The sequence below is a fragment of the Falco naumanni genome, chromosome 12 (assembly GCF_017639655.2).
Source record: "Falco naumanni isolate bFalNau1 chromosome 12, bFalNau1.pat, whole genome shotgun sequence".
Lineage (NCBI taxonomy): Eukaryota > Metazoa > Chordata > Aves > Falconiformes > Falconidae > Falco > Falco naumanni.
The window spans coordinates 30,132,197-30,148,897 of NC_054065.1; the positions used below are offsets into that span (position 1 = coordinate 30,132,197).

At 44.6% G+C, this 16,701-nt stretch overlaps 1 protein-coding gene across 2 annotated transcripts in view; it reads right to left on the reverse strand.

Moving 5' to 3' along the window:
* FBXO11 (F-box protein 11) overlaps positions 1-15,348 on the reverse strand; it is a 79,251-nt gene extending 63,903 nt beyond the window's left edge. For both annotated transcript variants that reach the window (XM_040612398.1, XM_040612397.1), the window contains exon 1: positions 14,879-15,348. In XM_040612398.1, coding sequence (XP_040468332.1) covers positions 14,879-14,987 — 109 coding nt within the window. In that variant the 5' untranslated portion in view covers positions 14,988-15,348. The remainder of the gene's footprint in view (positions 1-14,878) is intronic.
* Positions 15,349-16,701: the final 1,353 nt, after the last annotated feature.

Sequence of the window (16,701 nt, forward strand, 5' to 3'; positions counted from 1 at the left end):
CTGAAATGTACGGAGAGCTAAATATAATTTCCTGGAAATCTGAAGCAATTAAAGACTTCCACCACATCTGAGAGCAAAAAAAAAGTTTCCCATCAAAAATTTGCTTTCACCTAGCAAATGTCATAATTTAGTAGGACAGCTCTACAGAAAATTTTAATTCCAGACTCTTCTCTGAGCCACACGTAACAATGAGGGGATGCTTCAGACATGCCCTATTGCATGTTCATAAGACTCAAACCATAACAGCCTGGTGGCCCTACCAATTATTTCTAAACACTGGAAAGGCACAACGAGCCCTGAGACAGATTCTGAGACCAAACCAGTGTCTCTACCAGTACAAAGTCAGTAAATGCATGATGCACATATTCCCTTTAATGGTCTCTGGTCTACTGGGCATGCTAGAAAACTGGAAGAAGTGGACAGAGCACATGGATGCCAGCTACCATCACCTTTATAAAGGTCCTTTTAGAGCAGCCAGCAGCCGGTTTAAGTTAGAGCAGAGTATTACCTGTACCAGTCCAGACTGACTGAAGAATCCATTATTAAAGTTATGCTGTTTCCTGCCCTCTACCCTCAGCGTATCAGGTGGCTGCATGGGATGAAGAAGTAGTAACAGTTAGACTTATGCAAGAGCCAAATGTAAAATGCTATCCTGGGCTCCCGGAGACTTCCCAAATTCAGTAAACCATGAACTTCTTCCGGGTCTTGAAAAAACAAGACCAAAAAATCCAATCAGCCAAAACCAAAGGGATCAGCACCCCAGTTTCTGATAAAAATATTCACAGCATTTAAAATTAAAAGCTATATATTGTTTGACTGCCAACTGCAGTGTACTCTCCCACTACTTATTTTCTCAGCAGTCACCTTTCATAAACCCACATAGTCTCCCTCAGATAAAACGATGTTATAAGTGTTTTTTCTCTCTCTCTGCTCACAGCAATGTGTCCATATGATCAGTACCATTAAGGGTTACCGCATCCTTACTCAGGAGCCTCTAAGATACAGTTTCTAAAGAACTACTACAAAATATAAATGTTTGAATCTTCCACAGGATTCTTTCTGTAGGCTGTCTCTGAAATATATTTCCTTCAGTATTTGTGCTTTTACAATGTAACACTGCATTTTAGCAAGAAGGTACCATTTTCTTGTGCCCTATCTATGGTTCAACACACCCACAGGCACACCTATGGCTACACAACTGTCACATATTGGATCTCCAAACCGCAAGAAAAAGGCTATAGGAACACAGAATGCAGGTTATACAAACTTAATTTATTCTCACAGAAATGCCCACTGTTCCTCTTGGGATTTTTTAAGTTAATTGCACAAACAATTAAGGCAACCCCTACTCTCTTCCTTACCCACAAATAAGAGCTCTGACTGACACGCAGTGGCAAATTAAAAAAAAATCTGCCAGCTGAAGCAAGCCTCAACCCTGCCAGCTGCCCCTTAGAATACAAGTTGTTGCCCCAATGACAGATGGCCATACAGCTCACGTGGCAATTCAAGAGCAGCTCCAGTTTTCAGCCTAGCATAATTAAGCTGGCCAACTGCAATTCCCGTTTACCTTAATATGCTGCCCTGAAAGATTAAAGCACCACCGCAACCTTATTTTGAGCTGTTCAGTGATCTTTGTCTTGAAGAGGGATCAGCTGGGAACACAGGACAAATGACAACTGAGAGAAACAACTCCCAGTTCAAGTATCTGTTTTTACCCTGGGAGAAGCTGAGCACTGAAATAAGGTCCAGAAGGAAGACAGGTATTGTATCAAGAGAGACTGTATGGTTCAGAAGTAGACTACCAACCCCCGGAACCCAAGAGCATCGTGTTCAATTCTGTGCCTTGCCGCAGATGTGGTTTCATGATAAACCAATTTAGGAGTAGAACACTGCCAGGAAGGAGAGCACAGACCTTTTCCCACCACCTCCCTCACGCAACATTCTGTTATTATACAGGTGCACTGTCACCAAAACCTACAGAGGAAGCAGCAAAGCCCCACCAAGAACATCCCTTCTGGTGTCCATCTGCAATTACACTGCTTAAACCAACGGTGAAACTGTGCTTACAGACCTCCCTGGTGACTCTGGGCAAGTTATGTCATTTCTTTACGCTTTCATTTCCCACTGCTGAAGTCAGAATGATGGTACTTTGCTACATCCCAGGTGTGCAATGAGGACAGCTACAGGCAGGAGTGAAAGCTTACAAGACACAAGAGTACTGCAAGACAAACATCCAAATCAGTAAAACAAAGGGGACCCTTCACCAGTACCTGAAAGTACTCCAGGCCATCACCAGAATCACCGTTAAAAAACGGTGGGATAAAAGACATTTCCCCACATTTACTGCAACCCCAACATAAGACCTTCAGGCAGAAGGGAAAGATTAGAACTGAGTGCCACTGATTAGTATCTTTTTACACCACTGAATGCTTGAGCAGCTTTTTCCCTAAGTAAACTCTTTCATATACAAAAATAAGGATTTCTGTAAAGAAATCAGCAAGTCAGGAACCTACTGGACTAGAAACTGCTCCTTACCCTCACTCCACCCACTGCATTACTGTTACTAGAATTACTAAAGAGGAAACAAAGAACCACCAAATTAGTCCTCTCACTTTAAAGAAAAAAAATTACATATGCACACATACATATGAGCCTATTCTTAAAAGAAAAGTCACTAGAAAAAGTAATTTCTTATTTAATTTAAATCCCCAAGATCATTAAGTCTTTTACAGAGACTTTCACTAACAGGAATTTTATCTAGGTAGGGATACTTTGCCAGTTAGGTTTGGAGAAAGGGATACTTAAGAATCTTGTTCCACATATGTGAAAAATATCTGATTGGGGCAAGGGAGAGGAGGCATGACTTGGGAGGAAATATATTGCTTATCTGTATTAACACAAAAGGAGCAGGTTGATTTGATTTTTATTTTTTTAACTAGTCTACAAAACCAACACAAGCAGGATTTGTGGACACCAAGCTCTCAAATCTTGCTATTCTTATCTATCCCTGTTTGCCCCTTTCTCAAACTATATTTTGATTTCACAAACTAGAGGAATTAAAATTCATTTTCTGTAATATATTTGGCCACTTCTGCAGTACTAGAAGAATTTGTTGGGAAGAGAGAAAATATTTATTCCAGAAATCTTACAAAAGAACACCCAGGCTCATGGTAGCTGGAGGAACTGCTTAACAGACACACAGCATTTATATTACTAAAACATATAACCTGCCTGCTAACAGGACCCTACAAACATTAAAAAAAATATATCATGGTGAATGTTTAACACAGTATATAAACAATTTTAGTGACTACATCTAAATGAAAACATCACGAAGATACTGAAACAGACGACTTATTCAGCTTTTCTTACTATTTATAACTTGCTCATTATGGAAGTGGTAATTATTTCCACCACTCAAGTGACAGAAACAGTTGAAAATTTCTGCCATCTCCGGCCATTACAGTACTGCTTCAGCAGGCTATCTGTTAGCAGCGGCAGGCAGAGGAATGCTGGATGTCCAACCTTGCTGCTCAGGAAGAAACACTGGGGTGGCACCCAAAGTATATCCAGCCTGAAAATCACTGTGTTCAACTCAGATTTCAGCATGCTCAGTGTTTCAGCTACCGTTCTTGATTTTGCATCATTGTATAATATTTCTAAATCTTACACACACACAAAAAAAACCAGCGCTGACAGCTCATAGTGCTCTTTGTGGTTCTGGTTATCAAGATGACTGAAATAAATGAAAAACTACACAGTCAGTCTGTTGGGATTTACCCAAGAACATGGTAATGAATCCACTCTTACAGCATCAGTAGATGGCAGGTATTGCTTGGCAGGCCTTTCAAATACAGAAGTTAAAAATCATGATTTTTCCACACGCTACCTATTTTTAACTTCCACTGTATTAATCAGCATAGGAGCAACGCACAGCAGAATGCACTCTCAAATCTTCAGTTTCTTGAAAACACAGGCTGAAAAAAATCATGGTGCAAAAGTGAAAACTGATCTTAAACTGGACTATCACAAAGTATAAATATTGAAAATTTCAAATAGAATTTTGTTTAAAATTCATCTTCCATTATTTTCCCTCCACATTTTTACAAATAAATTAACACTTCCTTTACACTCACTTTGTGTTTTCAGCCCATTTACAGAAACTATAGTTCATAGCTATACTAAAGCAAGAAGCCCCTAAAAGATAAAGATTTCATCTTTAGCCTGGCCAATGTATTATTTCCCTTTAAAATTACATATTAAAGCTATTTTGTCTATAACTGAAAATCAGAATAATTTCACCTCTTCTCTGGCATTTAAAAAATAGGTTTAGATGAGCCAGAGCTGGCATAAGCATGATTTCCTGTTAACGCAATGTTAACAAGCTCAGATGTTCAAACGTTACTTGGACAAAATGGGAAATCCAACAGCACGTTGACGTATACTATGGCAACTCCAGAACAGAGCTTCATTAGACACCCACTGAACCTACTCTGGTATGCCTTTTTCAGTTACTTAAACCTTTTAAATTAAGGTAAAACTTGACAAAGGCAAGCATCCATACTGATACAGTCAAGTGTGTCAGCAGGTTATTGATCACAAACTGCTGATCAATGAGCAGCTGCCGCTAAGAAATTTGACAAGATATGAAAGGTCTGAACTCATTACCAAAGGCCACCTGAAGTCATTCAGATATTACCTATTATCACAATCACACCCATTCTTATTCTAATCATCCAGATAGCAACAGCAGCCCAAAGCATTTATCTCCTGCCCTCCTGCTAGTGCTTAGCTAGCCAAATGACTGCACAGCTCATGGTGAAGGAGGTTCTCTCGACAACAATCTTAAGCATATGCCTCAGAGGCTCAGTTACTATATGGGCTTTGCAGAAGCTCCAAATGGATACGAATAAAATGGTTCTGTGACAGAAACCCCACTACTCATTTTCATAAGCTGCAGCCACCCTAGACCTTCAGTCTCGCAACTTCCAAGGTCATAACGGATGGTGCTCAGCTACCTCCTGTCCCTATCCATGACCTTGACTTGGGCAGCTGCAGTCAATACAAGTCAAAACAGAGCAAGTGAAGTTCCAGAGTAAATTCTGGTTTATTTTTAATAACTGATCATGAATGACTGTTGAAGAAGGTGAACCCTTCTGCCAAAAAAGATGGACACAGATCCTACCACCTTCCTTCAGAGAAAGGCCATGTCACATCTTACCAAAGACTAATGTAACAGCCATCTAAACAAAGTTGCTGCCCTTCCTCCTTCAAGACAGCAACAGCTTAAGGAAATAGCAAACATCAATTTGAACAGCTACTATACACAACTTAAGTTGATGACCAAACAGCATTTGGGTCATCTTTCTGGTCTCTTGCTTTCCCAATAGTCAGGAAAGGCTTATTTTGCTGAAAAGCATCCATTTTCTCCTCAGCGATTAGAAAAATTATTAAAATTTTACATTTTTTCCCTATGCTTCTGGCAGCAAAAAGTCTTCTCTAAATGTATGTTGACAAACTTTCACAACTATTTATTTCTCAGAGGACTACAGCAAGTCTGCAGCAAGGCCTATGTCTTCACAAGACTGAATTCCAAAAAAAAAAAAAAAAAAAAAAAAAAAAAAAAAAAAAAGGTCACACTTTTCCACTCACTTTCCCAAGCACAAGAAGCCTGGGAACTGTAAGTTTCACCCAATACCTCCTAAAAAAACCCTCTCATTGGCCACATAAGAACGAAACACGGGCAAGAAGCTTTTATTTATTTGTCATATACACACAGGATCAGTAGTGCAGTCACCTGTGGGAGAAGGGGAAAGAAGGTAGGGTCAAAACGCAGTTTTGAGTTTCTCTTTGGGAGTCTTAGAAATTCAGTAAGGCAGCAAGCCAGCATGGCAGTACCTGACTACCAAAATGTACTTTCCTGTATGCACTGAAGTAACATTTTAGATTTTCAATGATGAACCAGACAGGATAGCAATGTATTTACTGTTGCAAAATAAAATTTCAATTAAGAACTAAGCCCTAAGAAGACAACCGTTCTACCTTTCACGTCATTTCAGATCAAATTTAAGTGCCATTTGTGGTCAATGGGAATCTTTCAGCTAGCCAGGATTTCAGTGGCCTTTGAATCAGAACATCCAAAAGCATTATTGCAGTGCTAGAATTATTTCAGTTACCAAGCACCTTCTGAAAGAACCCGAAGTAAAACCTACTTCTTTAAAAACAAGAAAGAAGTATACCAAGATACTGTGAAATAAATTACTTATTTGTGGTGTCTTACAATGCACTAATAAAGCTTTCACAAGTTTTGCTAAAGAATAACGCACCTGGTAATTATAACATCTGACTGATTTTTCAGGGCAGCATCTTCATAGTATTCACTCCTTCAGCAAGGTATGGTCTCAAAACAGCAACAATACAGGAAACTGTGGTGAAGTCCTCATCTTACTCTTGTACAGATACACCCAAACTAGCTCGGGGACAGAAACTGCCTTATTGTTTTAGCCAAGGCACTCCAGCAGGTCTAACAATCCATGTGGAGAAGGGAGTGCCTTGAAAAAGCGTAATGAAAGAGGGTCAAGCTAACTCAAATTACCTTCCATTTGCCACAGGCTAAGAGCATACACATGAACAATTACTGTGAATCAGATACCACAGATCAGCTGACATATGGTAACCTGTCATCCTACAATAACCTGTCCAAATACAAAGGTAGCTTGAAATTCAGACTGGCTGGAGAGCTAGAACTCACCTCTATTTAGAAACCAAAAGGCTAAACCCTTGAACCTTTGCTTCTAGATGTGTAAGCTGAAAGCAAGCAACAGAAGACAACCCACGGATCGGAGCCCTTAAGGTAAACAGGCTGTTTCCAAATACTACAAATTGGGATTACCGAAAGGAAATAGTAACATGACCTAGTCATGCTAACCAGTCCTTTGGTATAGAAGCAGGCACATAGCATGATGACCATGAGACTGCAAATTCAGCTCTCCTGCTGGTCTGAACAGGGGTTATTTAAAGCAAGTGTAATGATTCCAAGTATGGTTGTTGATTTTGCCTTTTAATGGCAATTCATAGTAGAACAAAACCCAGCCTTTTGCTTCCCAACCTCATTCCCAGGAACGCTTGTTTCTCTGGGAGCTAGGAACTAAAGAGTTCTCTGGAACGTAAGGAGGACAATCCTTCCAGTGGCTTCCAGCTAGAATAACCCACATGTACTCTTACTGTTCACCCCCAGTATTTTCCCAGCCCAGGAGCACTATCTGATAAGAGGTTTAGACAATTTTCAAATTCAGTTTTCACTAATAGTTGCAAAAGTCATCATCAACCAACCAACCCACCTTAACCCAAATACCTACCAAGCTCAATAAAGTCAAGCAGGACAGAAAAACCGAAGAAAAACTTTATACACTCTATCAACATTAGACTGGCACTCAAATGGTAGAGCTATACAGCTGAATCAGTTTTTTGGAACACAAAAACAGTTGCGCAAGAAGATAAACACTACTATTGCTTTGATATCAGAATACCAGTAATGTCCGGTATGTATTGGAATGGTATCTCTATACAGTTTTGCAGAATAAACACAGTAGAATCAATAAAACATAGCTGCTTAACAGAAACAAACCCAGGAGCCTCAGCAACGATGTTTCTAGGCAGAAAACAACTATGCCGCAGTTTGAGCTCCCAGAACAAAGCAGTGCCTGAACTCACATTTAAGACATCAGGAGGGACCTGACAAACCTGGCAATGGAGTGGAAACTGCAGGTTTCTGTTACAACGAACAGTAGGTTTCATTGTACGTATCACAGCACGAATCATAGAACAGAGCCACAGCAGCATTTCGACAGCTCCTCTCAAAGGGACAGGACCATTGCCAGTCACCGTGCAAGGCTCCCGTCTCCCATGACGGATAAACCGAGCTGACGGTTCGCTGTGAGGACGAGGGGCAGTCCCGCTTCCCTCCCCCCCCCACTCCTAACTGCGTACATGACGACCACTTTTCTTTACTCACTCACTAAATTCTGCAGTTAAGATAGTTTGAAGCGCTAAACCAGCGGATAACTGTTCAGGGTGTTTTGGAGGCATAATTTCTGGGGTGATGTGGTTCAGGGAGCTGCAAGTGCTGACACAAAGCAGAGGATCAGAACACAGGGCCAGAAGCAGGAATAATGGGACAACCCCCTTTCCTCTAGCCAAACAGGCTCTGAAATTACTTAGTTATCTTGTCAAAATGCAACTAAATGAAGTATCTCAGAGGAGAGCATAAGAGATAGTCCCTAAACACCTGCTGAAAGAACTGTACATTTTACAACTGTTTATTTGTTGCCTGTCAGTGTCCTCCCAGCTTCTATGCATGGATGGGCAACAACATTTTAAGAACAGGCAGTAAGCAGCAAAACTCAGCTATCAAGAACTACCATAACTGCTATGAAAGTCAGCTTTTAAGAAGTATTCCAGATTCAGAGATTTTAATCAGCTCAAAAAAGTTCACTAAACTTTCTAATAGGAAGCACAATTTAAACGATAGAGGATTCCTCTAGAGTGTTGTCTCTACTTTAGAATCTACACCTAGATCCCACTCTCCTCTTTTACAAGAATTTAAGTCTTTTTTAAAAGTACCAATATATTACAAAAGCAGATTCTGTAACTCACTGCATGGTTTAGTGCATTTCTCCCCTCCACTCCCTGCTCATTTAATCATGAACTGAAGGACTCGGGCTAAAATCCTCAGCTATATTCAGATACTACCGTTTAGTACCATGAACAACAGAAATCACCAAGTATGCTTCCCCTCCTATTCAAGTGCTGAACAGAGAAACACCACATAAACAAGAAACAGAAGCACTTAACAACCAGAAAACATGAGAAGATTAGCTAATGGCAAAGTCAACTGAAAAAAACCTTCCATTTTCCCAACTCCTGTTAGTTCAGTTATGCTTTCCTCTCTCCTTTGCTTTTATCATCCATGCATTGCACAGTTCTGATTTACTTTTTCTGCATTGTCTCTTATAATACATAAGACTATATAGATGTAATCAGCCCAGTTTAGAAATCTTAGAGAAACACACTACCTCATCTTCTCAACAGACCACACAACTTACAGCCACAAGCTGTAAGAGGAACTTTTCAAGTGCTGCCACAGGTGACCCATATTACCATACACCTGGTGCATACTCACTCCCTTTACAGAAATGACCCCGACCAGAGAGTGGGCAAAACCACTAGTCCTCCCTCTGGTTAGCACCTGGCCTCCCCTGTGATACCACTGTGCATGTGCAGAGTAAGTGTGCTTAATGTGTCAGATAAACACATGCAGGCAGCAGCCACTCTGCACAAGCACTGCAAATTCAGCACTTGCTAGGCACACCAGATTTACCACGCTGGTGAGGAAACTGCCGTGGTAAAGCAAGCTGCAAGCCTGACGTTCCCAGGCAGCTGCTGGGCTGACAAAGCATTCACAGTGCTCCAATTGTATGCATATACATTAAATCCTCCATATCCAGTGCGCTTAGTGCCCAGCACACCTGCAGTAAAAGCCTGATACATTGGACAGCTTTGGTCTACTCCATAGCTGTGATTCTCCCAGGAAGCACCAGAGCAGGAGAGGGGCACAGAGCATTACCTTCCCCCAAAGCAGAAAGGTATCAAATGTTCCCTCTTAAACTGTTGGGCTGAGTTTTTGTAACACAGAAACTAAACTGAAAAAGATTTCCTATTTCTGGGAAACTAACAGATGTTAATAGTCTTATGAATGACAAAAATATGACAAAAATCATGGGCAATGAACATTACTGTGTATAGCAAGAACAAAACCACTTGATTTCCATCTTTCCACATAGAAAGCTTTAGCATAAACTTAGGTACTTGTCCTACCTGAAGGACAACAGGGGTATGCAGACACTCTTTTGTACTCATGATGCAGAATCTGGCTTTGGAAAACAGAAGTTGTACTTTAAGTACCAAGTTTATAGATTCAAAAATTTTATCTGTAAGGTAGACTTTGGTAACTTTTCATTGCAGAAACATGGATTACATATCCATACGTAAATATATCTTTTCCCAGTCTAGGACTTTCTTTCAAGGAATATGGAAAAGTCTGAATTAGATTTCTTTCCACCTGGAGCGACTGATGCCTGACTTCTTGACTTCTTGCCATAAGAGATGATCCTACAAAAAACTGAAACCAATTTAGTTATTTTGATGCAAGTCTGGGCATTTGCTTCGGAGTAAGAGTCATTTAATCACAGCCCAGCACACACCACCATAAGCCTTTTGGTAGATATATTAAAAAAAATAATATCAAAAATATAGTCACGCATATGCTTACACACATGCACTTCTAACAGGGCCAAATAAAGACTCCTTAACTTTCCTGAGATATTTATCTCAGCATTACAAAATTCAAGCTTTGTGAGCAAGCTATCTTCTGGAGCTTAGTTGCTACATGTTTGCATCTTACACAGCCTAACCTACTCTTTTTCCCAGTACCTCAAGCCCTCATGTCCCCTATACAGACAAATGACTAATTCAATTACCTTGTGTGCCGACAGGCCAGCTGGTTGCTGCTTCTTGGCACGGGTAGAGAGGGTAAGTTATAAATGTCTTTCCCTCATTGTCTTCTTCCTCTACCCAGCCAATCATTTCCACAAAACTTAAGAACTTCACACTCCTTTGTCAAATCTGGTTAAAATGAGCTAACAAGTTCAGAAGTTGCAGAGTGAGAGACAGACAGACTGTATGGGTGTAGAAGTCTTGTTTTCTTTGGAAAATAGATTGGGGGGAAGGAGGGGAAGCAAAGTTGAAAGGTAGGTTTACAGGCTGTATATATTAAATATGCCCCAACTCCAGAAGTATTGACCCAGCTCAACCCAACCTAAATCGGAGCTGCGACAGCTCCACCACACCCACAGGCACTCAGTGTTATCCCTTCCCTTGTACCAGCACTTGTGCCAAAAATCAACCTGGGGAATAAAAAAAAAACCAAAACAAAAAAACCCCCCAAAAACGGCCAAAAAACAAGCAGCAGTTAGCATTTGGCGCAGGCAGCTCCAGAGCCAGCTCACTGCCTTGTCACATGGACACTGCTACCACCTAAAAGGAACACACAGGATTGTGGCAGACGCAGCTGCCACGGTGCTACACATTTGGTACTTAACAGTATACAGGATCCAATCCTAAAAGCACCTAACACTGGACATAAAGCTCAGAACCTCATTAGTACCATATCCAGTAATGTGCTATGTTATAAAGGAGCACATATGCACTAATGTAGTTATTATTCTGAAAAGAACAGAAACAATAAAAAAAAAAATCATGTCATAGCTCTGAGATTGGCAGTTTTAGCTGCATTCTGGACAAGATTTTTTTTGTTGTTGTAAATAACTGTTTAACTGTCTTCTTCCTAAAACTGTAGCTAAACCTATATGCTCAAGGGGAAAAAAAAAAAAACAAACAGGCACTATAAGCAAACACAGGAATATTTAAACACAGACATCACCCAGTCCAGATTTCCTTTTGGGTAGACCATTGTCCTAAAGAAAATGAAAAGACCATTCTATTTCTGCATCTTCTGTGCAGAATTCCAAAACCACAGAATAAACCACTGGCAACCCCACTGGTGACTGAGGAGAGATCAGGAGGGAGGTGAAACAGTAGCACAGTGTAGCCAGAGTGGCTAATATAGATGGAGGCAGGCAGGAACAGCAGAACATAAGGCAAAACATCTTGGGAAGTATATCCTGATGACATCTTATCTTGGCTGTACAACAGTGAGTTTGGGGAAGAAAAATTTTTTATCCGTGATCATTTATGATCTCCCTTCCCCAACAGTCAGAATACAGGTATACAGTCACTGTGTATCAATGTATAATATAGATAGCATGGTTAAGCATTTATTAGATCTATTCACACTACATATATAAAAACCATCAAAATAAGAATTGCTTCACAGTATAAAACACAGTGCTCTTACGATTTTTAAGCCCTTACAAGGAACTTTTGATGAAGGACTTTCATAAAACCATTTCTGTCCTAGTGATCTATTTATTAACAACAGGAGTCATAACTCGATTATTACCCAGTGGTGAAAATGTAACAGCTGTTACACAGTTGCAAAACACTGTCTACTTATGCAGCATTAAATAATAAATAAAGCTCAAGACCTGGTACATGTTTTACTAAGCAATCTAATGATATGAAACAAGAAGTTCCAAAGATTAACTACATGCTACATTATCAACTCTGCTCCATGATATTTGTACTTATAAAGTGCTGTGCTGTAATATGAGAAGAAATTAATAATAAAGAATAATTTTAATCACAGCTGTACTCACATTATCTAATAATTTTTAAAAAACCCACAAATTTAAATCTGAGGTTAATATAAACCCTTTCCTAATAACTTATACTGATTCTTTTGTAGAGCCTTTTTTAAGATGACCTACATTGCCTGGGAATAAAGGTGAAAAAAGTCACCACTGACTTGTGTGGTATAATCTAACCCTACTGTATTGGCTTATAATTTAGCAGCATTATTCATCATCCTTTACAGTAACAGCCCTGTACAACATGATCAAAGTCACAGGTAAAATTGCCATTATAAATGGAAAACTTCCAGATACAGTGGATCAGACTTTGTAAGTTCTGAGATAGGAACAGGAGCTGCACTAGACACCCCAAACGTAGATGTAACAGCAATAACAGAAGACCCTAATACTGTGGATAGGTTTTTGGGCAAGCCAGACCTAATGCAACTGACCTTCAAAAATGCAAAGAAAAAGCCAGCAGTGATCGATATGGAACAGTAATTTCAGAAAACTGTGGAACTTGATTTTGTTATAATTTTATCACCACTGAATGGCAAACAGCAATGAACAATGTAAAAAAAATTAAAATTAGGTGACTGCAGAATTCCACAAAACATCAGAGTAATACAAATAAATTGCAGCCTCATATTTTAACAGAAAAAGTTTCTGCCTGTATCTTTAGCAAATTAATAACATATGAACAGTTCGAGTCAGGCAGTCTAGTGCAAAACTGGATAATCACAGCATTTAATCCATAAGCACACCTTTCCGGATGCCTTTTAGAAATCCTACTTTTATCTGTTTAAACGAAAAAGTAAACTGTGGGGTAGAAAAAATTCTATATTCTGCATATGGACCATCGATGATGAAAATCCTCAGTGCATATCATTGAGAGGAGGAAGTTCTTTTTGTTGTTTTTCAGGTGTTTGGTTGTGTTGGTTTTTTTAAATGTCAGTATACCCGAGAAGTCATTTTAATTATATAATTACTGAAGATTTTGGAAGGTTTACACAAGACCCATAATTGGGCATAAGACATCACATCCTCTGGTTATATACACAGCAATCTGGTCTGGGTAACATTCTTTGCTCTGACCAATGTGTGCGAGGGGGGGCGGGGGAAGGAAGGGGAGGAGGGGAAGGGGGGAGGAATGGAGAATTAAAAATACTTCCTCAGATTAAATTTTCTTTACTTCATTTGCTTAAAATGTTTTGATTGCGTAAAACGCACTGAAATATTTATCACGATGCATCTCTGTAGTTAAAATACCTTGTTCCCGACGCGATATCCTAGATACTCAAACAAAAGACATTCAGATGACAATGAAGGCGCTTTTTTTATTTTAAAAAGACATTTGTACATCTAAAACTGCACCACAGATCAGTCTCCTTTATCATGCCAGAGTTGTGACAGCCAATGCATAAAAAATTAAAATCCAATCCACCAGATAAGACATGCAAAATGTCTCCTCCAATCCCACCCCCATCTCGCCTTCAAAAAAAAAAAAAAAAAAAAACCTCCCCCCCCCCCCCCCCCCCAGCACTGCACACAGGGAGCACACGCACACTCGCACCCCCAGGAGCCATCACCGGGGCGACAGTGCCAGGGCTGAGCCCCCCCCTCCCCCCGTACCCCAGCACTAGCGACCCCGCTCCGGGCTCCATTAGGGGAGGAATCCCACCTCGCCGCTTCCTCATCCCCTCAGACAATGGTGCTTCCCCCCATTAGCTCCAAATTATCACTATTTTTACGCTAGGCCCCGGCCCCACCGGCGCGGGCGGACCCGCCGGGCAGGGCTGAGGCGCGGGGGGCCGGAGCCCCCGTTCCGTTCCGGCCGGCTCGGGACCGCCGGCTGCCGCGGCGGGGGCGGGCGGGGGGGGGAAGGGGGGCGGTGTGGCTGAGGTAAATAAATGGCCGATCGGCCGCGGCCCGCGCCCCCCCGCCGGGCGCTGTAACCGAAGCCTGGGCGCCGAACTGCGCAGCAAACACTGCGCGGCGCGGCGGGCCGCGGAGGCTCGGCCAGACCCGGGCCGCCGCCCCCGAGCACCATTTCGCTCAGCGGCGGCGGGGAAGGTGTCGGCGCAAGTTGGCCGGCACCGACCCCCCTCCCGCTGCCGCCGCCTCCCCGCAGTCCCCGCTCCCCTGCGCGTCACCTCTCCCTCCGCCGGCCCAGGGGGCCCAGCCCGCCGCTCCCCGCGGGGAGGGACCGGCTCTCCCGGGCGAAGGCGGCTCGCCTCCCCACAGCCCCCGGGGACGGGGCGGGGGGCTCGGGGTGGCGTCGAACCCGCTCCGTCCCGAGGGGCCGGCGGCGATCGGTTGCCCCCTCCCCAGCGGGCACGGGAGCGCGGCCGGGGAAGGGGCCGAGCCCCCGCCTCTCCCCCGCTCGGCGGCAGGGCCCGGCGGCCCCGAGTCGGGGCAGAGCCCAAGCCAAACAAAGCGCGGCCTGAGCGGGAGCCAAGGGTGAAGCAGCCTGGGCTTTTCCTGCCGGTGCCCGGCCGGGCGCGGCGCGGCCCTGGGCCGCCGCTGAGCCCCGCGCAGGCCCCCGCTCGGCGCGGCGGCGCCTGGCTTACCCCGATCCCCGGCGGCGGCGGCGGCGTTGTTCCTCTCCTGCTGCTGCTGCACCGGGCGCGGCCTGGACACTCGCCTGGGTCTCCTGTTGGCGGCTCGGACCGAGTTCATTTGCCGACTCGTGTGGGTGGCGGGAGGGGAGGGGGGGAATCCTCCGGCAACCGGTGCCTCGTCGGGGAGGGGGAGGGAAGGAGGGAGCCCCGGGGCGGCCGCCTCGCAGCAGCGGGCAGCAGGGAAGGCGGGGGGGGGGGGGGGTCTCCAGGCGCGGGTCCCGCCGCCGCTGCCGCCTCCTCGCCGGCTCGCTCGAGAGGCAGAGGAGCCGCCGGCCGCTGGCTCTCCCGAGCGCTGGCTGTGGGGGACGTTCGCGCCGCGGCCCCCCTCCCCGGCCCCCCCCCGAAAATCCCTCTCTTAAAGGAGCCCCGCGGTCCTGCCCGTCTCAAGCCCGTCGCTGCTCCGTGGCAGGAGGAGCCATTGACACTGCCAGAGACACACATTCGCAAGGAGGCAACTGCTGGCGGCCGCGCTCCGCCAATCACCGCCTCCCACACAAACGACCGGCGGCGGCTTGGCCAATCCCCGAGCCGCTTCTATGGGGCGCGGGGTGGGGAGGGGCGGGCGCGCGGCACGGCGCGGGGGTGGGGTGGCGGAGCACTATATAAGAGTCGGGGCGGCGGGTGTGGGGAGTGGGGCGGCTGCGTGGGGGCCGCCAGCGGCGTGAGAGGCAATGGCGGGGCCCAGGCCCGGCGGCGAGCGTCAGGCGAGGGCGCGGGAGCCGGGCCTGGTAGGAAGGGCCGCGCCGCGCCGCCCCGTCCCGTCCCACCGGATCCGCTTGAGGGGGGGCGGGCCGGGCCGGCGGGAGCGGGCTCTGTGAGGGCAGCCCGGGTGCCTGTCAGCGGCCCGTACCGCCGGGGCCTCCGCAGAGGGAGTGCGAGGGGCCCGAGCGCCCGCAGGCCGCCGCTGGGGCCCTGTGACACTCTGGGGGAAGGGAGGCTGGTGGCGACTGCCGAAAATGCCTTGTTGTGTGTACTGCGTGCCTTGGTAACCCTGCCTTGGGTGTGGGCTCGGCCGTGGTGCGGCCGGGGCTGGGGGTGCCCTCGCGTTTCGGTCTCTACGGGCTGGCTGCGGATCTCCTGGCTGGTTGTTAACAACTCTTGGCTGAGGGCATGTCTGTGTGCCCTGGTCACTCGCGTTTGGTCACCTTTTGCTAATACGGTGCTGTTTGTCTTGGGCTGGCAGTTCAGCCAATGTACCAGGCTCCCTCTGCATGGCTGTATTGGTCATGTTGGTGCTCAGCTGGTGGCCTGAGATCGGGGGGGGGGGGGGGGGGGGGAAATGATTGAAGTTAGTTGTGCTCTTTTTTTCCTTTTCAGAAATCACTTAATAAAATGGATGTCAAAATCCAAGCACTAAGGAAGATACCTGCTCTTTGCAGGGTTGCTCAGGAGCCTCCTATGCTGCAAAGGTGGGTTTGTGTGTAGTCCTACTTAAATTAAGCACTTGGAGGCTGTGGAACTGGGGCCCGTGTGTGTGCCTGAAAAGCAAAAGTGTGTTATCTTAAGTTAAATAAATGATTGTAATTAAAAACACATGAGGCAGGAGCTTCTTCAAAGCTGACAAATGAAGATACAATGTAACTATAGGAAATGACAGCTCTAAAAAAAAAAAGCCTTAGAAACATTTTTACTTGTGCTTTTAAAGTAAGGGACAGTGAAGGGTGCTTTTAAGTTCCTACCAGACCAGAAATAAACATACGAGAAATCTTACAGTACATGGCATTTTGTTGCCTTGAGGAATGACTGAAGAAACAGTGGAGGATTGTTTTCCA